The sequence below is a fragment of the Moschus berezovskii genome, chromosome 22 (assembly GCF_049115385.1).
Source record: "Moschus berezovskii isolate FMDL1 chromosome 22, NW_MosBer_1.0, whole genome shotgun sequence".
Classification (NCBI taxonomy): Eukaryota; Metazoa; Chordata; class Mammalia; order Artiodactyla; family Moschidae; genus Moschus; species Moschus berezovskii.
Window position 1 is genome coordinate 41,418,425 of NC_142481.1, and position 26,498 is coordinate 41,444,922.

The 26,498-nt window shown below is 42.4% G+C and overlaps 1 protein-coding gene across 3 annotated transcripts in view; it reads right to left on the reverse strand.

The window, feature by feature from the left end:
* Positions 1-26,498, reverse strand: part of FTO (FTO alpha-ketoglutarate dependent dioxygenase) — a 439,075-nt gene that overhangs the window by 190,881 nt on the left and 221,696 nt on the right. For all 3 annotated transcript variants that reach the window (XM_055412757.2, XM_088830202.1, XM_088830203.1), the window contains exon 8: positions 473-597. In XM_055412757.2, the coding sequence (XP_055268732.1) occupies positions 473-597 (125 nt within the window). The remainder of the gene's footprint in view (positions 1-472; positions 598-26,498) is intronic.

The window sequence follows — 26,498 nt, forward strand, 5'->3', positions numbered from 1 at the left end:
GTCCATGTGCACAGAAATGAGGCTGAAGCCAAAGTCATTTCTATTTGGTCAGTTCTGAAAATGGGGTTGCTGCACAGACTAAGTGCAAGCAATCTGCCTCCCGCGTGATGTAAGAACACTGTGTGAATTTCCTAGACACCTGCCCCAGCTAAACAGCAGTGTTGACTTTTAGACAGTTGATTAAAAGGGTTCTTCAGCATCAGGTACTTAGATTACGTTATGCTCAAGATGTAAACATTTATGCTAAATGCTCCACTCGAGGATAAATCATATATGCATACAGATGACATCATGGATCACTGCAATTAATGCAGGTACCATGTGCAGGAAAGAAAACTTTGGCTGAAAGCATCTGTAACTTGCTTCTTTTTTTCATAGCCCCTCCACTGAGAGGGAGCCATCAGGAAGAGCTTCCCCAAATAAAGCCCTCATTTTCCAGGGACAACAAATCCCGTTTTGTAACAGAACAAACCTGGCATGCCATTCTCTCCTCAGGTTCTGGCGAGTGGTGATCGCAGCGAGGATGGACGTCAACATCTCATTCTTTTGTTCCATGGAGACCCCCTCTCGTTTAACTTCACGAAGCACAGCGCTTGTCTAGAAAAAACGATCCCAAAAAGAGAAAGTGAAAGTGAAAAATTAATAATGAAAAAAAAGCCCATAAGCAAATAAGGACAGTAAATCAATGGCTTTTTTATTACAGTTCCCCTGCTAACAAATCAATACAGTAAATGATGGTCAAAAATGGCCTGCATATATTTTGTACTTAATCAATGTACATGGCACATAAGGTAAACGCTAAAGCTCCACTGCCTTAAGTAACACATCAAGATGCTGTGCATTCTCGCTCTAATTTTCTCAGCGCACCAATGATTTTTTTTCCCTGGCAACTGCCGACCATGAGCTACTATTAGAAATTATTTTCACGTACACTTCACTGTGTGTTGTTTGTTTGGCCTCTTAAAAAAGAGCAGTCTCTGGCTTTCCCTCTCTCTGCTTCCTGCCACCCAGCTGAGGCTTACTGCACTGCCTTTCTTATTTGAATCATTAATTTCTATTTCCAGCCATGCCAGGAATTTTTCTGTTTTTGTTTTTTGTGGTTCACTCCATTTTCCTCGCTTGCTGCAAATCAAGAGCTTATGAAGAAAGGAACACTAGAACATAAGAATGTATAAGAAGAGTATATCTCGATGAATATCTTTCCAGGTGTGAAAATCCACCACATACTTGAAATAGTAGATACAGGGATTCGTATGTACAGGAGACACATGATTTGGGGAAGAATCTGCTATTCCATGGTTACGGTTATGGTCTTTAAAAAAAAAATTAGGCTCACAGGTGAAAAAAAACACTCGAAATTCAGATGCTGCTTTTTTAAGTAGTTGAAAAGCAAGCGCATCACACCTGGCTCACTCTAATAACTAATGTTACATCAAAACTCAAATTTGAAATTGTTATTTCAACTTTACAACTCACCTCTGTAGGCTCTTTTTATATGTATTTTAAACATGCAAATGTCTGTGACACTGGAAAAACAATTAAGAAAACAATGGAAAGTATTCTACTGGTACTTGAAATCTAAGTGAGCAAAATGCCTTTCAAGTTCTAATCACAGAACTTTTCTTCAAATACATTTACCTTCATATATTAACAACTGGGGTAGAAATCTTTACGATTTATAAATGTTGTTCTTCATAGAAAGGCTGCGGGGGCGGGGGGCCTTCTTTGGAGATGTTATAATCAAAGCAATTGCCAAAGGGAATAAAACTGCCACTTTCTCTGTTCTAATCACTTGGGGTATTCCTTACTTTGGAGTAGGAAATGGCAACCCACTCAAGTATTATTGCCTGAGAAATCCCACGGACAGAGAGGAGACTGGCAGGCTACAATCCATAGCATTGCAAAAGAGTCAGCCATGACTTAGCGACTAAACAGCAATTCCTTATTTAACTGATGGCCACACCTTCACGGACGCGAAGAGCACGCTCAACTTCTGATTCTCATGGATCTTGAAATCCTACTTCCTCACTCCTCTATAACATTTTACACTGTATGCTTAATATCTTCAAGACAACTGTGAGAAGAGGTGTGACAAACACTTGCAGTTTTCGTTGCCCTCCCTCCATACCCCCTTTCCTGTAACAGCATCTAGATCTCCTTGTAGGGGAAGTCTTTTATTATATGTAATCTTACAGGGACTGTCAGCCAAAGTGTTCTGCTCTCCCCCATCAAGGATGTGGGCCAGGCTGACCTAATTCTCTTTTCCAGGACTTTAGACACTTTAAGAATGACAAAGAAAGGGGAGGGGGTTGCGGAATGTAGTAGCAATTTATCTGTATTTCCACAGTTCCTAGCACCCATGGCCCTCAAAGTATTTCCGGCTTCCTGGAATTTGAGCCCAGATCACTTTCTCTTTTTCCCGTATACATAATTAAATGTATTTCTTTTCAATTGAAGGATAATTGCTTTACAATATTTTATTGGTTTCTGCCAAATATCAACAAGAATCAGCCATAGGTATACATATGTCCCCTTGAACCTCCCTCCTACCACCCTCCCCATCCCACCCCTCTAAGTTGTTACAGAGCCCCAGTTTGAGTTCCCTGAGTCATATAGCAAATTCCCACTGGCCATTTTATATACAGTTGTGTATATGTTTCCATGCTACTCTCTCCATTCATCCCACCCTCTATTCCCTCCCCACCCCGTGTCCGTAAGTTTGTTCTCTCAAACTCTAGAGTTTCCTTGGACAACTTGAGCTATCCAACATCCTTTCAATAAAGTCCCACTTTGTTCAAATTCACCAGAATCGGTTTCTATTGTTTACAATCAAACACCCTAACTGATACAAACAGGTAAGACAGGAGAGACTTCGCTGGCTGGTCCAGTGGTTAAGAATGTGCACTTCCAGTGCAGTGGGCATGGGTTCCATCTCTGGTCAGGGAACTAAGATCCTGCATGCTGTGTGGTGCAGCCAGAAAAAATAAATAAAAGTACAGACCTCACAGATCAGACAGGAAACGGTATGTCCACTGGAAAGGATCCACAATAATCTGTCTAGCATTAGTCAGGAAAAGGACCCTATCTCTGCCTCCTGGACCCAGAATGACAGCTACTCTACTGGTGGTATAACCAAATGCATACTCTATGAGCTTCTGTGGCTTCCCTGGTGGCTCAGTTGGTAAAGAATCCGCGCACAATGCAGGAGACCTCGGTTTGATCCCTGGGTTGGGAAGATCCTCTAGAGGAGGGCATGGCAACCCACTCCAGTGTTCTTGCCTGGAGAATCCCCATGGACAGAGGCTCCTGGTGGGCTACACTCCATGGGGTCACAAAGAGTTGGACACAACTGAGCGACTAAGCACACACGCGCTCCTAGGACAACAATACTTGTGGGCCCCCAGCATCGGGAGGAATGCTGGGTTTCTCTAGGTGATTCTAAAGCATGACACCCAGGCTCCCAGTGTCTAAAGCAGGGGTTGTAAATTCAAATACTGACTAGGACCAGAAAGGTAACATGAGTAAGTTAAACAAGGTTCCTGAAGAGAGCATACGCTCTGTCTAAAAAGACAGTCGCTACTTAGCCTCAGCCCCAGGCAACTCTGCCATTCAGAAAAGCTGTTTTGGTGGGGCCAGATTCACGAATTTTCAAAATAAACATGAACTCTGTTCTTTTTTTTTTAATGTGAAAACTCCTAACTTTAAAATGTCGGAAACTAATTTTTTTTTAGTTTTTAATTTTATACAAATTTCATTTGTTTTTAAAATTGTTGTCGAAATAGAGTTGACTTAAAATGTTAAGTTTCAGGTGTACAGCAAAGTGAATCAGTTTTATATATATATATATATAAACATTCTCTTCTACTATAGGTTATTACAAGATATTGAGTATAGTTCCCAGTGTTATACAATAGGTCCTTGTTGGTTACCTATGTTATATATAGTAGTGTGTAGATTTTAATCCCAAATTCCTCATTTATCCATCCTCATCCCCTTTCTCCTTTGGTAACCATAAGTTCGTTTTCTATGTCTGTGAGTCTGTTTCTATTTCATAAATAAGTTCATTTGTGTCATATTTTAGATTCCACATGTAAGTGATATCCCATGATATTTGCCTTCACTTAGTATGATAATCTCTAGATCCATCCATGGGGCTGCAAATGGCACCATTTCATTCTTTGGCTGAGTAATATTCCATCATGTATATATCACATCTTCTTTATCTATTCATCAGTTGATGGACACTTAGGTTGCTTCCATGTCTTAGGCTACTATAAACAGTGCCCCTATGAACACTGGGGTGGTGCATGTATCTTTTTAAATTAAGTTTTTCCCCAGATATATGCCCAAGAGCGGGACCACAGGATCATATGGTAGCTTTATTCTCAGTTTTATTTTGTTTTTTCTTTTTAAGGAATCTACATACTATTCTCCATGGGCTTCCTTGGTGGCTCCGTTCCGTTCCGTTCCGTTCAGTCGTGTCCGACTCTTTGCGACCCCGTGGACTGTAGCCTACCAGGCTTCTCCGTCCATGGGATTCTCCAGGCAAGAATACTGGAGTGGGTTACCATTTCCTTCTCCAGGGGGTCTTCCCGACCCAGGGATCGAACCCGGGTCTCCCGCATTGGAGGCAGACGCTTCCTTGGTGGCTCAGCAGTAAAGAATCTGCCTGCCAGTGCAGGAGGCAGGGGGTTCAATCCCTAGGTCAGGAAGATCCCCTGGAGAAGGGAATGGCAACCCACTCCTGTGTTCTTGCCTGGAAAATCCCATGGACAGAGGAGCCTGGTGGGTTACAGTCCATGGGGTCACAAAGAGCCAGACACGACTGAGCGACTAAACAACACACAGTTCTCCACAGTGACTGCTGCACCAATTTACATTCCCACCAACAACGCAGGAGGATTCCATTTTCTCCGCAACCTTTCCAGGATTTATTATTTGTAGACTTTTTGATATTGGCCATTCTGACTGGTATGAGGTAATACCCCACTGTAGTTTTATTTGCATTTAATACAATTTTTAAAGGTTACTTTCCATTTACATTTATTACAAAACATTGGCTATATTCCCTGCATTATACAATACATCCTTGAGCTTATCTTATACCCAGGGGTTTGTACCTCCCACCCCTATCCCTATATTGCCCCTCTCTTGTCCCCCAATTTTTTTTAATACCATGTGGGCCAAACAAGAAACAATGGCTAAACGGAACTCAGGCAGCTGCCAATTTGTGGCCTATAGTGTAAAAAATGTCTCATTTCACAGAGGTCTTGGCATCAATTGGGACTCTAACAACAGCACTGCTCCTTGTCTGTGATACCCCACCTCAAACACTGAAAGTCAGAAGGAACCTCAGGAAGTCATGTAGTTTCTTACTATACCTGCTGGTACATATTATTTTACCAAAAAGTGCTTCAAATGGAAAATAAAATATACATCTAGATGGCTCCAAAGACATGATGAAAATAAAATTACTTCTTTATTTGACTTTTTCAAAAAAGGCGTTTATCTCTTCTTTGCCTTTCATATTGTTTAAATTTTATTCAGAAGCCCTAGTTTACCATGGATCCTGAAGAGGAAAGATTGAAGAAAGTCGAGTTCATGAGGGCAGAGGACTATGTCTATTTGGTTTCGACTATATCCCCACTGCTCCCCTAATGACTTTTAATAAATGCTTGTCAAACTGGTAATAAAAGTGGGAATTGGAAAAAGAAGTACTGCAAAAACAAAGAGCAATGGAAGACTGTCTTCTTTTAAGAAATTACTATTATAGACTCTGCCTGCAATGTGAGAGACCCAGATTCAATCCCTGGGTCGGGAAGATCCCCAGGAGAAGAGAATGGCAACCCACTCTGGTATTCTTGCCTTGAAGATCCCATGGACAAAGGAGTCTGACGAGCTATAGTCCACGGGGTCGAAAGAGTCAGACACGACTGAGCAACTAACACACACACACACATTATTAGTATTACTATTTTATGAGTTGATAAAACTCATAGAAGCTGAAAGATAGTCACGTGCTCCACCAAGGAGCTCTTGTCACTTCACAAAAGGACTCATTTCCTGGTCTATTTAAATAACTAGTTCTCCTAGTTCTGAGTTTCCCAACTTCAGTCATTCTAGTTCAGTCTCAAAATTCTTTTTTTTTAATTGATTAATTTATTTTAATTTGAGGATAATTACTTCTCAATACTGTGGTGGTTTTTGCCACACATCAACATGAATCAGCCCCGAGTGCACGTGTACCGCACCCTGACACCCCCCTCCCACGTCCCTCCCCACTCCATCCCTCTGAGTTGCCCCAGAGCAACAGGGCGCCAGCTTTGAGTGCCTTGCTTCATGCATCAAACTTGCACTGGTCATCTATTTTATATATGTAATATACGTGTTTCAATGCTATTCCCTCATAATTCTTGAATATGGGTATTCTAACAACAGCATTGGGCTTCCCTGGTGGCTCAGATGGTAAAGTATCCGCCTACAATGTGGAAAACCTGGGTTCAATCCCTGGGTTGGGAATATACTCTGGAGAAGGGAACGGCTAACCACTCTAGTATTCTGGCCTGGAGAATTCCACGGAGAGAGGAGCCTGACGGGCTACAGTCCATGGGGTCACGAAGACTCAGATACAACAGCATTGCTCCTTGTCTGTGATACCCCATCTCATGCACTGAAAGTCAGAAGGAACCTCAGAAAGTCATGCAGTTTATGACCATGTCTGCAGGTACATATTATATTAGAATACCCATTTTTTGTGTATAAAGTATTAATGTCTGTGTTCAGTCGCTTCAGCTGTGCCTGACTCTTTGTGACCCTATGGACTGCCGCCCGTCAGACTCCTCTATCCATGGGATTTTCCAGGCAAGAATACTGGAGTGGGTTGCCATTTCCTCTTCCAGGAGATCTTGTATTAATACCTAATTATTTTTCTTTCAATCACTTATATTTTAAAACATAAAATGAATTCTCTTCAAAATAAAAATGGAAGACCAGTGCTACTTGTCATAAATGAGAAAATAACCAGAAAAATAATATATTAAAACAAAGTTAAATGTTCCTCTCATTCAACTAAGGACATTAAATGTTCTTAGTTATGTCTGACTCTTTGTAAACCCATGGACTGCAGCATGCCAGGCTTCCCTGTCCATCACCAACTCCCAGAGCTTGCTCAAACTCATGTCCATCACGTTGGTGATACCATCCAACCATCTTATTCTCTGTCATCTGCTTCTCCTCCTGCCTTCAATCTTTCCCAGCATCAGGGTCTTTTCCAATAAGTCAGTTCTTCGCATCAGGTGGCCAAAGTACTGGAGCTTCAGTTTCAGCATCAGTCCTTCCAATGAATATTCAGGACTGATTTCCTTTAGGATTGACTTGTTTGATCTCCTTGTAATCTCCCCTCTTTCTAGACGGATATTATTGTTGCTTGCTGAAGGTTCTGAGGCTGAAGCTGGTTTCTTCTTTGTAAAAGAGGATATGAACGTGTATGGCAGAATGTTAGAGACATATGAGTCTAAATGAAGACCTCCTGGACACAGTCACAGAAATTGAAAAGGAGCTGGAGATGTAATCACCTTCTCTGAGTGATTCTCACTACGTGCAGAGTCCTGGAATACCAGCTAGCATCATTCCAGGTCTGCATCCCATGCTCCAGATGAACTGCCATGCTGCACCAAGCTGTTTTGCTCCATAGTGTCCAACTTCTTGAGACCCTATGGACTAACCTGTCAGCCCTTCTGTCCACGGGATTATCCAGGCAAGAATACTAGAGTGGGTTGGCTGCCCTACTGCAATGGTTTTCCATATTTCCCAGATAAACCTCTTTGCTCCCTAAAGGTATTCTTCTATGAAACTCAATATATAAAGCAAACTGGAGTGCTTTTGTTTGAAGCTTTGAAGGTATGGAGGACTGGAGGTTCTCCCCTTGTCGTGGGGTATCTCTTCAAAAGTCTAAGGAACTGTGAGACACAATTTGCCAACCTCAAGCCAATAGTGTTTAAAATAGCATTTAAGTGTTCAAAAGTTTATACTTCTGTTTGCTGGTAGGAATGCAAAAGAGCATCATTCTAGTAGAGAGTCTGGCAGTTTTTTATAAAGCTATACACAAACTTAATATTATCACCAGCAATCCCATTTCTAGGGCTTTACCTAAAGAAATAAACACTTACATTCCCACAGAAACACATATATAGATGTGGATAGCAGCTTTATTCATAATTGTCCAAAACTGTAAATAACCTAAATGTCCTTCAAAGGGCAAGTGGATAAACACACTGTGATACAGTGGAATACTCAGCAAATAAAAGCAATGGTAATTGATACATGCAACCCACACGAATGAATCTCAGAATCATTATGCTGAGTGAGAGAGGTGATGCTCCAGAGATAAAAAGCACAGCATGATTCCATTTACTTGACATTTTGGAAAAAGCAAATTATAGAGACAGAGAGGTAGTTATAGGAGTTTAGACATATGTTAAAACTCACAGAACTGTATATCAAAAAAAGTCAATTTTATCATACGTAACTTTTATAAAATTTAACTTTAAAAGTTCACTTTTATCACATTTTTAGGACAAGAAAGAATGTAGATAACATGTTTACATATAAATATATTTAAAAGAGAAGCAGTTAGTAAAAAATACAGAAAAACGTATCTGGATTACAAAACAAATTCTGTTACAAAAAAGTTTCTTTAAGGTATTGGAAAAGGCTGGCTGAACTTAGATTGAGCATTCAGACCCTAAAATACAGTATTTCATAAAATTTAAAGTGAAAAGAAGTTCTTTCGCAAAAGGAAATCTCAGAGTGTCAAAGGGCATTCTTTTTATAAAAATTGTGATATTTTCATCCTTATAATAGTGTCGGCTCCCCAAGGGTTTCCTTCCCGTTTAGGCCACCATAGAGCGCTGAGCAGAGTCCCCTGTGCTATACAGTTTACTACATACAGTCTGCCATACAGTGGGTTCTCATTAGTTACCTATTTTATAGTACTGAATATTCTGAATATTCATTGGAAGGACTGATGTTGAAGCTGAAGCTCCAATATTTTGGCCACCTGATGCAAAGAACTGACTCACTGGAAGAGATCCTGATGCTGGGGAAGATTGAGGGCAGGAGGAGAAGGGGATGACAGACGATGAGACGGCTGATGACATCACCGACTCAATGGACATGTGTTTGAGCAAACTCAGGGAGATGATGAAGGACAGAGAAGCCTGGCGTGCTGCGGCCCATGGGGTCACGAAGAGTTGGACACGACTTAGTGACTGAAGAAAAACAGAAGTGTATATATTGACTTTACAGGTGGCGCTAGTGGTAAAGAAGCTGCCTGCCAACGCAGGAGACTTAAGAGGGGCGGGTTTGATCCTTGGGTTGGGAAGATTCCCTGGAGGTGGGCATGGCAACCCACTCCAGTATATATATGTCAATCTCAGTCTCCCAATTCATCCCATCCCCTCTTTCCCCTTTAATATCCATGTAAGAGAGCTGGCTATACAAATTCCAGCTGCCACTTCCTCACTATGGCCTTTCCCACAACTGCAGGATGGAGAGGACCACAGAGCCTCCCTACGGATTCTCGTGAGGCCTAGTTGCCCAGTCTTGTGCCATTATGATTATGAGGGTTTAGTTTCATCTTAAATGCCCTCATCCACCTTGTGTTAGGCTCTGCTATTTTAGCAAGAGGATTCCCCAAAGTGTCTACAACTTGAAAAATTTCCAAAGGAGAACAGGCAACCATCGAATGGCCACAGCCATCAGAAGAAGCCTCTCTCAGAAGCCAGAGGTACCCTCCTTTGCATATCCCTCACAGGAGAAAAATCTTGATCCTTGGAGGGTGGGCCTTATTTTTAGAATCAGTTCTGATTTCACTGTACATGACATTATTAGTAGACGCCTCTCTCTCTCTGAGGCCACTACCCAATATGTGCCCTATTCTGAGTCTTCTAGGGGGGCTCCTCCCTGTGGGACCCTCAACTGTGCTTAGCCCAGGGTTCTGTCCTTGGTTTTCCTGTTCTCTCTGTTGCCTGCATTCTCTGTGGGCAACCTTCCCCTCCAAAGGCTTTACAGGTCTCTGCAGACCAAAAACTTCACAGGGACTTCTACCTACAAGCAGACCTCTCTGCTGAACTCTGGTCCCAAAGAATCAACCACTAGATGGTTCTCCTTCGACACACATCTCAAAATGACACTTCAGCCTCAACTCGTCCACTTGTGAACTGCAGTTTCTGTTCTCCATCAATCTGCTCCTTCTCCCTTTCAGTTCAGTTCAGTCGCTCAGTCATGCCCAACTCTTTGCGACCCCATGGACTGCAGCACACCGGGCTTCCCTGTCCATCACCAACTCCTGCAGCTTGCTCAAACTCATGTCCATCGAGTAAGTGATGCTATCAACCATCTCATCCTCTGTCATCCCCTTCTCCCTTTACTTCCCTAGAATGACTAATGACACCACTACCAATGCAGTCACCTAAACTAGACATCTAGAAATCGTCCTAGTCTCCTGTCTTTCTGTTCTCTGCCCTCCCTGCCCCTAAACATCAACACCCATCATTCCTCTTTGTTCAACAGGACTCAGACTTACTTCTTCCCCACAGCCATTAGACTCGGTACAGGACATCTTTCATCTGGGCCATGAAATGGTGTCCAAACTAGCATCTCTGGGTCAGTCTCACCCCTTTCATGAATTTACCTCCTACCAGAGGAGTATGTCAGAGTCAAAGGAGATAAGAAACTTCAGCCTCCAAAACTCCACCTAAGCCAGAGCAGCTTACAGACTTCAGATTCATACAGACTTCAGTTATGGTATCTGAGAGATACAAAACAATAATTTTTAAAGTCCAGATTCCTTAACCAGAAAAAAAATGAAAACCCTCTCATTTTTACATAGGCAGTGCTGACGTCTCAAATCTTAGCTCCGTCTCTCTTCTATTCCACATTAAACTAATTGCAGTTCCCTGAAAATACATGACTATTCTAGATTATATATTTACTTGTACCTGGTTATATAGCTTACCAGTAACCATGAATTCTTTAAGAAACATCTCAGATAACACCTCCTCTGTGAAGTCCTCCAGGAACCACATCCTTTCACCAAACTAAGTAGAGTGGGTCACCCCTTCCTATGGACCACCCTTGAGCATCTCATAGATCACTTCATATTCCACTGTGATTAATTACACACTAGAGCTGTCCTCTTCCAGAGTGTCAGCTCTGTGAGAACAGATAGGGTCCATAGCCATTTCTTTTCAATATGCTCTAAGATGCAAAGTTTGGCGCCAGTTGTGAAAGTGGACTCCTGATAGAGGTTTGTGGAACAAATGAAGTCAAACAACATGTCTGAGCATGTCTGGTGAAGAAGATGGACAGTCTAGTCACAGTGTATTATTCAAGACCAAGAACAATGTGTGAAACAAGCTTTGGTCTGATTCAAACTATTTCTAAAGACAAATCTAAGAAAAAAAGTTATAAAACCTATTTTTAAACAAAAGTATCATGAAAAATGAAGCATTTGCAATCCCTAGGTGACTGCTTAGGGCAATGTTCATTTGGATGGATGTATCTAAAAATAGATCGTTTTACCACAAAGCTATGATAACATCTAATCTATGCACAGCCTCCTGATAAGCCAAAAGAAGAAGTTTTACTATGTCCATTTCAGCAGAGAAAACTATTTTGAACTCTGGTAAGCCACAGCATTCTAATGACCTCCGAGAATTCTGCAGCGTTTTTAGCTTCTCCTGGCTCAAAACTATGCATAAAAGATTAAGTAAAATGTCCAGAACTAGAGAGAGGTTGAGAGAGAAAGAGAGAGGGAGAAAAGAAAAACCAAAACTCTAAAGCTCTAAGAGGACTTAAATTTTAGGCATAGGCTTCACATCTTTCTTGGGAAAAAAGTCTCCCAATCCTGAATTCATTCAATTAACCCTGAGCAATTCACCTAACTCTTGCTGGTTATATTTTTACATTTGGTAACTTTCAATATGTCCTAATTCTAAGGCATCTTTAGGAAAGCACATTATGAACATAACTTACAATATGCAGAATTTATACCATATAAGGTTTTCAGATAGGAATCGTTCTTAGATTTAAAAGGAGAATAACAGTATTTACTCATTTACTAATAATGGAAAGTAAGTCCTTCCTTCTTTTGGTTCCTTTCTGATCTGGAGTAATAGCTTCTGACAGGCCTTCAACTCCAAAACCTAGGCTTAATCCATCCTTCTTACAAATCGGAGAACTGTGTCTAAGAAAATGCATGGAAACAGGAGGCATTCAATAAATATGGCTTGTGATCCCTCTTCTTAGTTCATTAAAAAAAAAAAAATCTGCTGCTGTTTTTCCAATTCCAAAAGCCATATAAACACCAGGATGCCAGAAGTTGCACACATTTCCCACCTTCTCAGCATCTCTCAAATACCTTACTACCACCAAAAAAGTCCTACTGTTGTGGTGGGAAAAAATGCCATTCCTAACACTTTTTATATACGTAGCTGCCTCATGTTAGGGCTGTAGTTCCCTGCTGCACACACAAATTACAAAGATATGCCCTGACTGATAATGAGGGCGAAAGGTTCAACTTGCGAAGAAACTTGGTTTAAGATGTTATCAGCTGGGAAAGCTATTTCATCACATCAACATTGCCATGGGCTGTCAAAAACCCAACCAGGGCTCCCTTCTTCAAAAGTCCAGGAACTCTTTTCTTTTTTTTTCTTTCTTTCTCCCCCCAACCCAGCCTGTTTTCTTTTTTTTTAAAAAAGAAGAAGAAGAAAAAAGGCACAGAACCCACTGAGATAGCCTTGGTCCCATCAAAGAGAGGTCGATCTCGGGTCTGCCTCCATTGACTGATTGTCAGTTTCAGATGGCTCTTTTGTGAGGCCTCTGCAGCTCGATGCTGAGTGATGCCTCCGCCTTTTCTAAACTGGACTGGGCACCGCCGAAGATTTCCAGTGTGCTTGGATCCACAGCCCAGCAGAACAAATAAACATCCCCCCTCGGCCTTTCTGCCTACTTTATCTCCCTCTCCGGGAGCAAGGGGTTTTGAGGGTGCTAATGTTTACACAATGTTCAGACTTTCTTCCCCCTGTTTCCTGAATTTGAGAAGACACATCCTGCATGACCTGGGCTAAGAGATAACAGCAAGTCACCACTGGGTGCCCCCGTCTACCGGATGACTTAAGGCTGCCGTCTTCTCCACCCCCCACCCCTTCCCTCCCCCACCCCTCACAGTCTTACCAAGGAGGGCAGGAGATAAGCTAGGCTGTCCTGAAAGGCAGGCGCAAAAGCAGAAGTCTCCAAGAGGCAGCCAACAAAGCAGCCTTTTATTTCCACCTAAAGAGACACTTGGTTCAGTTTATCTCAAAGACCTGCTTTAAGGTGCATGAACATCTCAGCAGCGTTTACCAAATGAATCCTCAAAAAAATGTACCCAGAAGACATATTCTGGTGCTTACCCATTGTGTGCTATTGAGAGGCGGGAGCTAAGTGAGAGTCATCAGGAATGTCTGTGAGAAAAGAATTCAGGGCAAACCTTTCTTTGATCCGTCTTCTCATCTGTCAAGGGGTCTATGTAACAGCATCGAGAGTTCTTGGGACAATTACATGAGATTATCCAGCACAAGCATTCTGCCCAACACTTGGCACACACAAAATGCTCAATAGATATTAGAAATTGTCATGACTGACATCAGCAGCATTCTGTGTTTAAAAAAAAAAACTGGGGGGAGAAAGATCAAAGAAGATAATGAATACTGATTTTTTTTTAATACTACAGCCATAAATGGGAATAATTACTTAATTTTTTCCCCCAAGGCACTTTCATAGTTACTTCCCACTTTTCCCCTCCGAACAGTACAGAAATCACCATGTTTAATGTGGTTCACTAAAAGCTACAGAGCCACAGCAGCCTGCCTGGTCCTGGGTGAACTCTCAGGACAAGTCCTGTGGGTGACTGCTGGGATGGCCAGGCTGCTGGAGAAAAACGGCCGCCTGCTCCAGGTGTTAAACCTGGGGTGCCAGGGCAGTAAGCAGAAGCTAAACCTTAGAACCAAGCTGGCAACCGTGGTGTTTCAGAGGATGGTGAAAAATGATCCTTGTGATTGTCCAGGAAGGCAAGAAGGAAGTGAAGGGAGAAGGGAAGGAGGAAGGGAGTGAGGGAGGGAGGAAAAAAAAAGAAAGAAAAAAGGAAGAGGAGAAAACTGAAGGGAAAAGGGGGTAAGAAATAAAGAGAGGGAAAAAAGTAAGCAAGAAAGAGGAAGACGGAAAGAAAAGGAATAAAAGGTGGAGAGGCAAAAAGTGTTGTTTATAGAAGCCAGCTGCTCGGGCCGTGGCGCCAGCGACCCCTCTGCCTGCTACTTTATGCCTGCAACCCCATTGCCCCCTCTGGCACCGGCACAGCTAAATGTTGACTTCAATGCTTCAGAGAGCACTCGACTGATTTTGTACATGATTAATTGCCGAAGACATGGCTGGCCATATGGAACAGAGAAAGCATCAAGTCATTCATACTTCTGCATGCGATCGCTTGGCCCCTGTTGTTTTAATGTACAGGAAAGAGCTAGTATAGCACAGCCCTAGTGTCTTGCCCCTGACAGCCCATTAAGAAATCTCAAAGCACCTAGTCGAAGTTAGGCTGTTGGCTTTTCAATAGCAGCCTAATAAAACAGAAGCCAAGCTTTCCAGCCAGTCTTAAATCTTTCACATACAGTACATTAACTACCAGGGCTAAAACAACGGGCTTCTTATGATAGGAAATGGGATTTGATTTCTAGTCTCTGCAAACTTACTGAAAGCCTTTTTTTGACCTTTATGGAGTTTACAAAAATCATTGTTCTTTACCCTCTGTTTTCCAAAGAGCCTAATATATTCGTTTGTTTCAGCAGAGTCAACACTTAGTCACTATTTCGTGCAGTCTATATAATAAAGCTGATTCATGGGGAGGTGAGAGAAACAGCATAATTATTCTTGCCAAGAGAGCCCAGGAATCATTCTTGCTTCTGAAACATTCACTTTCTTTCAAAACAAGAAAAAAAAAAAAAAAAACCTATACACTAGGGGGTAAAGTCTCACACACACACCCTTATTACTCTTGCCTCCCTTTCCCATCACTCTGCGAAATGAACCCATTTGATGTGGGAAAGAATATCCATTTATTTTCCAGCCGTTCTTCTGTTGGCCCAGGGTGACACTACACTCCAGGCCAAAGAGGGTGCCACCTCAGGTGTCATTCTAGTCCCCAGCTTACAGCCTCTTAGCTTTCTCCATTACTCTAATCTTTGCAGACTGTTACTTTCTGTCTAAGGGGACCAGGTATACATTTCCACAATACTTTCAAGGATTTTCAAATGACAGCACTAAAAACTAATAGCATCAGTAGTTTCCTTTGTCAGTTCTGACATGTGTTGGCAGAGATGACTTTGCTGGTGCTTTTCATTAGAAAATATTTATATCATGTTTCATGTCTCAGGACTTGGAAGTGTTGAAATTATCCTCACACCAGAAGACACCATATATGGGAAATTCCACTTGATGGCCTATTCATTAGCAGGGCTGTAATTGCCTCTACTGTTGAAATGAGCTAACAGCCCATGGAGGGCTCTAAGTCAATGCGAACTTCCCTGTCTCCCTGCTGCCTCGCCTTCCCTGCAAGATGCTGGCGACCTCCAGGACGAGTAACTCAACTAATCAACAATATCATGACACAAGAGCAACTGAACAAGGCCATTGGAAGAAGCAGCAAAAGCCTTGAAAGTGACTCAGTGATGTGACAATGAAGACTCAACACACAGTTTCTACAAAGAAAAGAGTGTGGGGACTTCCCTGGTGGTCCAGTGGTTGAGACTCTGTGCTCTCAATGCAGGGAGCCCAGGTTCAGCTGCTGCTCAGGGAACTATAGCCCACAGGCCATGCAGCCAAAATTGAAAAAAAATCCAGAAATAGTCAAAGTAAAAAAAGAAAGAAAGAAAACTACCAGATCAATAAAAATAGTATGAAAAAAGACAAGAGAGTATTTTCATTGACCATTATCTTACAGTGATTGTTATAGTATGCTCTATAAGGTGTGAGGATAATGGGATTCCCATTTCATAGATGGGAAAACTGAGATTGGGAAGGTGAAATACCCAAAGTAAATACACATCAGTGGCAGAAGGGCTAGAGTGCTAATTCTTTACATTTCTAGCTGACTGTTCACTGAAATGGAAGTTCTACTAGAAAATAAATACATCAAGATACTACGTGTAATGCTTTATATTATATACATTTACCTAGTAAAGAGAAATACATCTAAAAGTACCTTTCTAAAGTCTTATGCAAGGAAACAAACCTACCATAGCCTCAAAATCTTCAATAAAGGAAACAGAAAGGTTTGGGGACATACCTGGTGGTCCAGAGGTTAAGAACTCACTTTGCAATGCAGGGGACATGGGTTTGATCCCTGGTTGGGGAACAAGGGTTCGATCCCTGGTTGGGGAACAAAGATCCCATTTGACTTGGAGCAACTACTGAGCCCACACACTCTGGCGCCCTCTCACAGCAACTACTGAACGGCCTGCCACCATTGGTGTTGCAGTGAAAGATCTCGCACATTGCAACGAAGAGTCCCTGTGCTGCAACTAAGACTCAATGCAGCCAAATAAATATTTTTTAAAAAATAAAATAAAAAAAGAATGGGCCTTTCCAACCTTTTAAAAGAAAGAAAGAAAACAGACATGTTTCAGTTACAGCCATGGTGGAGAGCACCACCACCCAGGCCTCGAATTTGGTCTTGACACACACACCTCACGCCATGAACGTTGTTAACAGAATGACAGCCGACTTCTCTGGCTACTCTAGCAGTGCCTTCCCTTATCTTCGTCTTTTCATCAAAATCTATTCACTCCACAAATAAGAGCAAGAACTCTCCCAAGGCCACCGCAACACACACACACACACACACACACACATGAACTCTCCCAAGGCCACCGCAACACACACACACACACACACACCCCACCCCACCCCCAATCCCCAGCCGCACACACACACACACACACACCCCACCCCACCCCTCAATCCCCAGCCGCCACTTCTAAGCATCTCGCTGCGCTAATCTGTTGTCGGAACTGTTAATTGAAGGTGGAGAATGGGTAGCAACACCAAGAGCCCCGTAATTGAGCCCCAGATGATGTCTGGCCTAAGAGTGGCTTAGCGCCTTCCAATCCTTGGGCCAGTGAAAAGGTACCCGAGATCTCCATCAGATCTGCTCCCCCTGCCCCCGCAAACATCAGGAACACAAAGGCTGAAGTGGTCTGAACATTGGGGGACGAAGGGGAGGGGAGGCGGGGAGGCCTCTGAAAGGGAACCGGGAGGAAAAAGAAATCACACTTGCAAGAAGATCCAGCTGACAGCTCAGTCCCTAACAAGTGAGCCAAGTGAATATGTTTGAAAACATTGTGATGCAGGAAGAGTGCGGGCCTTTTGTCTGCAGCCCTACAGTGTGTCTTTAACCCAACTGCTGCCCGCATCACTGAACATATGTTTTCTACACAAGAACTGAAGCAGAAAAGGCTCTTTGTTATAATTCACTCCTTTGTATCTATTGGCTCCCCTGACCCTACCTTCTGCCCACCCCCTTCTCAGTCACATCCAGACCAAAGCCCTGGTAGAAATTGTAACTGCTCAGGAGAGCGAGGCCAGAATGCCCCGCCAAGAACCTTCGACTGCCCCCCGGGGCTTTGAGGCCTGCTTCCCACAAAGTGGCAGGAACAGCCCAAGGTTCATTTGTTTAGTGCCTACTAGGTGCTAGACATTGAATCAAGCATTTTATCAACAGGAACTCATTTCATCAAGAAAACAACTGTTTAAGTGCCATCTCTATTTTTTTTTTTAATTAAAAACACTTTTAAAATGCATTTATGGCATGCAGGATCTCAGTTCCCCGACCAGGCATTGAACATGTGCCCCTTGCAGTGAAAGCGCAGAATCTTAACCCCTGGGTCACTAGGGAATTCCCATCCTCTGTTTTTTAAATGAGGAAATTGAGGGATGGAGAGAGTAAATAACTCCCCAAAGCTGCAGGGAAGAGTCCAATTGTAGACACATGAAACTGGAAACGCTAGTGGAACATTTTAGCAGACAGATGGTCGAGAGTATGAGAGAAACATGTATGTTGGACTTAAAGATTTGGGGAAATTACACACACACAAACATACACATCATTCTGCACTTAACTGTTACTTTATCTGAGTTGACAACTGGATGGCACGGAACTCAAATTCACTAAGCAAAGCTGAGGCGGATGGGTAAGGAAGAGAATGCTACAGGAAGCAAGTCAGGAGGTCTCTTGCCCTGCGGATTTTAGGATGAGGAGAAAGGACACAGGCTCTTGAATCTATTTCATGGCTGAGTTAGCCATGGCAAGTGACTTACCCTCCGTACATCAATTTCTTCACTATAAAAGAGACTATTTCTAGAACCTGCTTCAAAGGGCTGTCACTGTTGTTCAGTCGCTAAGTTGTGTCTGACTCTTTGTGACCCCATGGACTGCACATGCCAGACCTCCCTGTTCCTCACCATCTCTCGGAGTTTGCCCAAGTTCATGTTCTTTGAGTCGGTGATGCTATCCAACCATCTCATTCTCTGCCACCCTCTTCTCCTTTTGCCTTCAATCTTTCCCAGCATCAGAGTCTTTTCCAATGAGTCGGCTCTTTGCATCAGGTGGTCAAAGTACTGGAGCTTCAGCTTCAACATTAGTCCTTCTAATGCGTATTCAGGGTTGATTTCCCTTAGGACTGACTGGTTTGATCTTGTTGTCCAAGGACTCTTAAGAGTCCTCTCCAGCACCACAGTTTGACAGCATCAATTCTTTGGTGTTCAGCCTTCTTAATGGTCCAACTCTCACATCCGTACATGACTACCGGAAAGACCATAGCTTTGACTACACGAATCTTTGTCAGCAAAGTTATGTCTCTGCTTTTTAATACACTGTCTAGGTTTGTCACAGGGTTGATGGGATTCAGTTTTTACATGTAAGGTCCTTACATAAAGTGCCTGACAAAACTACTAAAATTGATCGTGTTTCTACTTCCTCAGCCTTTATTTTTCCCTCTCTCCCTGTCCAGTCTATGCAGTTAAGCTGGTATCTCTAAGCTGGATGCCTTCCAGATGCTGCTGCTGGTGGTGATGATGGTGGTGGTGGTAAGCGTGATGATGGTGGTGCTGATGACGGTGATGACAAAGCAGCTAACATTATTGAGCACTAATGACACTCCGGGGGCTGTTCACATGCACTATATCACAAAATTCTAAAAGTCTGCACAATAAAAGTAGTATTATCTCTATTTTACATATGTTAAAAATCTGAGATGCAGAAAGGTTGAGTAACTGGCCAAATTTTACACCATGAGTAAGGAACAGAGCCAAATCTAACCCCTGCATCAGCCTCCAGGGACCAAAGCCAACACGTGTGTAAACTGATTTACACTTTACAAAGTGTTTTCATGAACAATGGCTCATGTAATCCTCACAACTATGTGCGTTAGGTAGAGCAAGTGCTATTAACCTTCTTATTACAGATAAGGACACTGAAGCTCGGCTACATGAAATAACTCATTCAACATCAAAATGAATATAAAACTCAAGCTATGACTGGACATCAGGTGCTCCAACTCCAGGCCCAATACCTTTCAAACACACAGAGCACAAGGAACAGACTGTTCTGAAGGCAAACTTCTATGTAATAAATCAAACAATTTGAGTCTCTACTATAAGGCTGTCTGTAATCTGTAAGGCCACAGTACCTGGCTACCAGGAGCTTACTATCTAGATAGAAAAATAAAATATATACATGGGGTGGAAGGTGACCAAAGGGGTTATATAAATTAACTATTGAACTGTCAGAATTGATTTTGATTTATAAAACAGTAGACTGTCCTGTTCACGACCAAGCATAACCATTACATTATTATTTAGCCCTGATCTGTTAAACACTCTTATCCTTTTCATTTTGAGGCAATGAAAACTAAAATGTGAACCCATAAGAACAAAGATACAACTAAAAAATTTCAAAATAAAGATCTGCCCACCCTTAAAAAAAAGTCTTATTTTTCTTAAAGATTCCTGAGGTCAGAGCTATGTCCTGCTGTAATGAAGCTGCTCATGCTATTGACAATGTGACTATTAAAACTCTAAATGAAGTCACAATCTGGTAGGGAAAGATAATTCAGTACAGGTCACGTGGGCAGAGTTGCTGCACTTGTCCACAGATAAAATCTACCCAAGACACATGCAGTCCCTGCCTGCTTACACTCTCTGTAAACACCGCTGCCTACCAAGTCTTCAATGTCAGCATTACCTGCTGCTCGACACATATCTGCTCAGAAAACACATACACACATGGTTTGGAAGCAGAGTTCTCAAACAGGAATTCAGGAATTATTGAAATGCCTATTAAAGCAGCAATTTAAGTACATATTACTAATGCATTAATAGTAGCTATGAAAAGAAAAACACATTTCAGTGGCTAAATAAATACAACTAGAGAGGTATTAATAACAAAAACAACCACAAAAACAATCACTGATTGGACGTTTACCACGTGCCAGATCCCATCCTGATCGCTTCTCATGGATTCCATGTTACTTCCTCATAACAGTTCAGCGAAGCAGGTTTTATCATTATCCCAATTTACAAACAAGAAAATCAAGGCACACAAGTATTAAATAACTGGTGTCCACTCACACAGGTGGTAAGCGGTGGGGTCAGGATTCAAACCTAGGCGGTCTGGTAGCAGAGTGCACTGTCTCAACCACAAAACTATGGAATGACTCTGGAGCACATGCTATGAAGCTGGGATACAGCATCTCATTTAACCCTTCCAACAACCCCTTAATGTTGGCTGGTATCATTTCAAACCTGTTTTACCAGTGCTTAATAACTGGTCCAGGATTTCACTGCCAGCAGATGGTAGAGTAACAGTGGTTACCAGAACCAGGGTAAATGCTGCAAAGTTCTCAACAATGATTTCAGTATCAGACGAGCGTTCAGAGATGGTCTCTACTTGTAGAAGAAACAGTGGCTTGCTTTCTGATTGACTGCAGTCCCACTTAGACACAAAAACAGAGGACCTGAGGTCACAGGGAACAGCGCCATTTTTTGAATCCTGAAGGTTGTTGAACCTCATCTCTACCCAACTCTCTTTCCACCTAAATTTGCTTCAGATATCCAGACCTGTCCCAGCTATAATGTCCAAATCAAGGCTGAAAATTACATCAATCAGGATTTTTTTTCACCCTTTCTCATGTTTATGAATATCACACATGAAAGGAATATCAGTGTCGGATGGAGACATTAACTTTTTTTTTCATTTTTATTTTCTATTGGAGTAGAGTTGATTAACAACGTTGTGTTAACTTCAGGCGTACAGCAAAGTCATTTGGATATACACATAAACGTATCTGTTCTTTTTCAAATTTTTTTCCCATTTAAGTTGTTACATAATACGGAGCAGGAGTTCCCTGCGCTATACAGTAGGTCCTTGTTGGTTATCTGTTTTCATAGTAATGTGCATATGTCAATCCCGCACTCCCAATTCATCCCCACCGCCCCCCCCCAGACCTTTCCCCTTTGGCAACCGTAAGTTCACTAACTTCTGAATGCCAGTATTATATAGAAGGCTACAAAAATCTTTGAGTTGGGCAGATTTTATCCTGTTTACATATTTAGTGCCACAGACAGCAGCCATCATTAGATCTTACACGTGGCTTAAGCAATAGAAATGTAGCTTCTTTCTGGTTAGGCTAATAAACCTGGTGTTCACGTCAGCCATTAATACAAGAACATGACTGAACAAATGTATCAGAATTTGTGTCAGAAGTTTATGAAAATGAGATTTTTCAACTCTAGACTTCTCAGGGATTTATAACAGAAAACTGTCACTACACTGCACTCAATTTCTTAAATTATTCCAACTGCGATTTTGAATAAAATCAACAATCAAAACAGCTCAACGAGAACACAGAGGAGGTCTTTCCTGGTGATCCAGTGGCTAAGACTTGGCACTTCCAGTGCAGGGTGCCCAGGTTTGATCCCTGGTCAGGGAACTAGGTCCCACATGCCACAGCTAGGAGTTGCAACTAAGATCCAGTTCAACAAAATAAAGAAATATTAAAAAAATAAAAAAAACACAGAGGGACTCTGCACACAAATGGGCTACTTCACACCCTGCAGCAGAAGCAATAATGGGAATCAGTCCAGGAGTCTGCCTTTGCCCTTAAACTCATTATTTTTTTAAAAAAAAAGGTTTATTTTTTATTTTTGGCTGCGCGGGCTCTCTGTTGTGGCACATGGGCTTCTCAAATGGTGGCATACAGGCTCTAGAGCTCATGGCCTCAGTAGTTGTAGTGGGTAGGCTTCCCTAGTTGCCACACGAGAGCTTTGGTGCCTGACGGTATCTGGGCTCTTAGATCCCTGACCAGGACTAGAACCCCTGCGCTGGAAGGTGGACTCTTAACCACTGGACCGCCAGACAAGTCCCTAACTCATTTTTCAGTGCCTCCTATTTAATGAACTCTGATTCTAAAGCTAGAAACTATATTTTATTCATCTTTGGGGAAAGAAAGCAATCATTTCAACTTCAATTATTGATATCTCTTAAAAATTACCCCCTCCATGATACACTTTGATATAAACAGGTACAGACTAAACGAGGTTTCACCTGAGCTGTATAAAGGTAATGTGGTCACTACAAAGTTGCTCTGAAAGCCCCAAAGACAACAGAAACCACATTTCTGTCTCGAGTGATAACAATCTAAAAGCTGCTAATACGACTGCTGTTGGCACGAATTCCTACTTAACTAACTGGCTGCACTCAGGACAGTTTTACGCTTTGATAAGCAGATATTATTGGCTCATCTCATAGAGATAATTGCCTCTCCTGCCTTGTTTAGCGGTGATACATTCCATAACCGAAGATTAAACCGTTGTAGAAAACCCATGGTGGGCACGGTCCTTTCATGTCGAAATTGTCTCCTTGAGACTGAACCAGGACACTAACTTTGGGGTTTAGACAATGGGCTTTCTGAAAGGCTTAGAAAAATGGGCAACAACTGAACCTCCTCCTCCCTCCTGTTCAAGTCCACCACCTGCTGCGGCATTTTTGTTTCAGTAACAATGCAGCCTTCATGTTTGAGGCTCATATTTAATGTTTGCTGAACTGGCCCCGTTGGTTTAACTCTTCAGGAGCAGAAAAAAAAAGAGAGATTTCTTTTTACCAAACAAACAAATAAACACACCAAACTACTTTCCTGATTGGCTCCCGACAAATAAATATATGTAGATCATCAGTCCACTTACCTTCATACACCACCCTGGCATTAGAGTATCAGAGTATAAGAGATGCTCTTTATATTTAATGAAGTATCATTGGCCACTAAGAGCTGCATAACATTTGTGATTTCATGGTTCGCTACAGTAACAGGTGTGGTGGTAAACAGGAATGTAAAGTGTTTTAAAAAAGCGGTGGGCGGGGTGGGGGGTGTTGGTGCGTGGATCACTTCAGAGACATTAAGCAGCTTTAAACACTGACAGCAGAAAAGGGAAAATTTTTAAGCAATTTGGTCGGGTCAGTAAAAAGTAACACAGGTCAGAGGAACAAAATGGTACCCAAAAATTCAGCCCATTGATAAATGGCCGTACTGTCTCGTGGTTGGCTGCACAGGCAAAGGCGAAGCAACTGTTGGATGAAAACGAAAATATGCTCTCTTTGTGGCGCTGGGACAATAAGTTACTTCAGCTTGGTGAGTGCCTGGGGCCCCCATTCTCCCCATGTGCACGGCTGGGGTATACATTAATGAAAACAAAGGGGTCCGTTTGCATTGTAACCATGCAGAAGGGTTAAGCATTTGACCTTCAAGTATGGTGCGCTTGTGCTCGGTGGAAAGGTTCTTGACAGTATCAACAAGAATTACTGCTGTTCGAGAAAGGGGACACAATTAAAAACAATCTCAGATGCTTGTTGTACAGCTGTTCAAGTTTCAGCTCTGTGTGACCTCTAAGGACACTATGTGTTGAACAGAGACAATTTAAGATATTTTAGTGAGTCCCTTAACCATTCACCGTCACCATCCTTCCACTTAGGAGTACCTAGCCTGAACCACACAAGCGCTTTTCCAGTAATGAGATTTTTACGCTGTGGGGTTTACCCTTAAAGCCGTTTGCCTCTCCAATCTGTCCTCCACTTGCGATCTGACCACCCTGAGGAGCAGCCGCAGACCAGACCTTACAGAGGACTTTGGCAGAAGGCTGGAATGTGTGACTTGAGAGAACCCAACTCCTTTAAAAGACAAGGGCATTTTTTTTTAAAGCAAAATCTTATCACTCTCTACTTCCCAAAACAATGATCTTACTGAAGGAAAGTTTTTCCTGTTAAGTGATAATTTCTCCAAAAAATGAACTTTCCTTGCACAATAGAATCATCTATTTCCAGTCTGCAAGAGAGAAAGCGCTGAGACATCCCCAACACGGAAACAGGTCAGGACAAAACAAACAAACAAACAAAAAAACACAAGCATTTCTTCTCAGACAGTGGGGAAGACGGTTTGAAAAGAAACAGAAATTCTGAGGTAAAAGACAAACTCCTTTGTCTCAGCGGAGGGAGACCACTGTCTTCCTGCTGTTTGATCTTCTTAGAGTCAGTGAAGACTCTGAAACTCTTCCACAAGTAAGAGGGTCCCTGGGAAGTGACTGGGAGAAGGTGTTGGCCACCACTGGGGCGGGAACATGCTGGAAAGTGGAGGGCCTGCCGCCGGGGCCTGCACCCGCCATTCAAGACACAAACTGTCGCAGCCTGCCCCAGATTTGAGGTGAGACTTCCCACATCTCAGGCAGAAAGGAAGTCCCATGGAGGTAAAACAAAGGCAAGAGACAGGCCAAATCTAGTAAAGAGTGTGGCATGGGGAAAGTTTTGTTTGTCAAACACACTTTAATCTGAAAAGTCACTGGGCTTTGATGTTGCCCCAAACAGAAAACCTACACGGTTTGCAAGATTTACTGCATTTCTAGCGGGAACACTTTCATGCTCCAGGGTTTTTCCTTGGGAGATTAAGGTTTATTTTCTCCCCGATGTTCGCTGTGTCTGACTCTGAGAGCCTCATGTGAGACGAGGACATTTTCTTGCCCTCTGACTCATCAAATCCCCCAACTTTTTATTCATCAAATCAAGTTCGTTTTTTTTTTTTTTCTTTTTCAGGGAACAAAAGCTGCTGGAGATTTTCCAAACTGTGGGGTAATCACTGTCATTCTGACAAGACAGAAGTGTTTCTTTTGCAAAGAGTCAACTCCTAAGAGAGATCACAGAAGAGGGACTTAAAAAAGGCTGCACTAATCTCTATATTATAAAAGGCCACACAATTCATTTCTTAAGTTGAAACGAGGAGACGTAAAGGAGATGGGAAAAGAAACAAATCACCACCTCGGCCTGTACATGAAGGCAGCCTGCCGCAAACCTTAGCATTCAAATAATCGTAAGTCTCATGGAACAGAAGCGCATCAAAGGGGCCACCATTCACTGGAAGGCGCCTTTGGCATTTCCACTAGCTCTCCTTTCTTTAAGTTGGATCTGATTCTTCTGACCTCAATGTGAGACCTGATCTGTAAGGACAGAACTTTCTAAGGTATTAGGTCAAGAAGCTGCTAGTAAATTTCAACTGACTTATGCATCTACTTAATTAACTCCAGCTTGGCTTAGAAAAATGGCAGGTCTGATCACAGAATGAATCTTCGCCTGGATGTTGGTGGCTCAGATGGGAAAGAATCTGCCTGCAATGCGGGAGACACAGGTTCAATCCCTGGGTCAGGAAGATCCCCTTGAATAGGAAATAGCAACCCATTTCAGTATTCATCCCTGGAGAATTCCATGGACAGAGGAGCCTGGCAGGCACAGTTCACAGGGTTGCAAAGAGTCAGACACGACTGAGCAACTAACACTTTTGCTTTTTTTCTTTTCTGGATGTTGAGATTTCTTCTCACCGTGGCACTGTTGCCAACGTTTGGACCCATGAGCAGGCCATTTCCTGGTTCTCACACTCCCATCGACCTACACAAGGTTCTTCCCTTCACGTTCTATTTGTCTAATGTAGTCTGCAGGTAATGATTCTTTCACCATGGCAAGTGGGGATCGGCCACTTCTGCCAAAACAAAGGGCGAAACACCAAAAAGAATCCCCTACACACAGACTTAAACAACACAGGCTTGACAGAAAAGAAGTCTATTCCCACTCAACGGAATGGAAAATGTAAACAAGCCTCTTGGGTGTCTTATTCATAATGATGCTAATGAAAGATGCTTCTTTCCCACTCAAGTATGTCAGTCTCTTCAAAGGACTTCAAGCATCTCTGAAGTCCTAACACAGAAAACCACAGAAACACACTGGGGTGGGGAAGAGACTTGTCTGACAGCAGCATGTGATTAGCGGAGGCTGAAGTATACCCAGGTATCCTGGCTTCCATCTGCACAACCTTCCA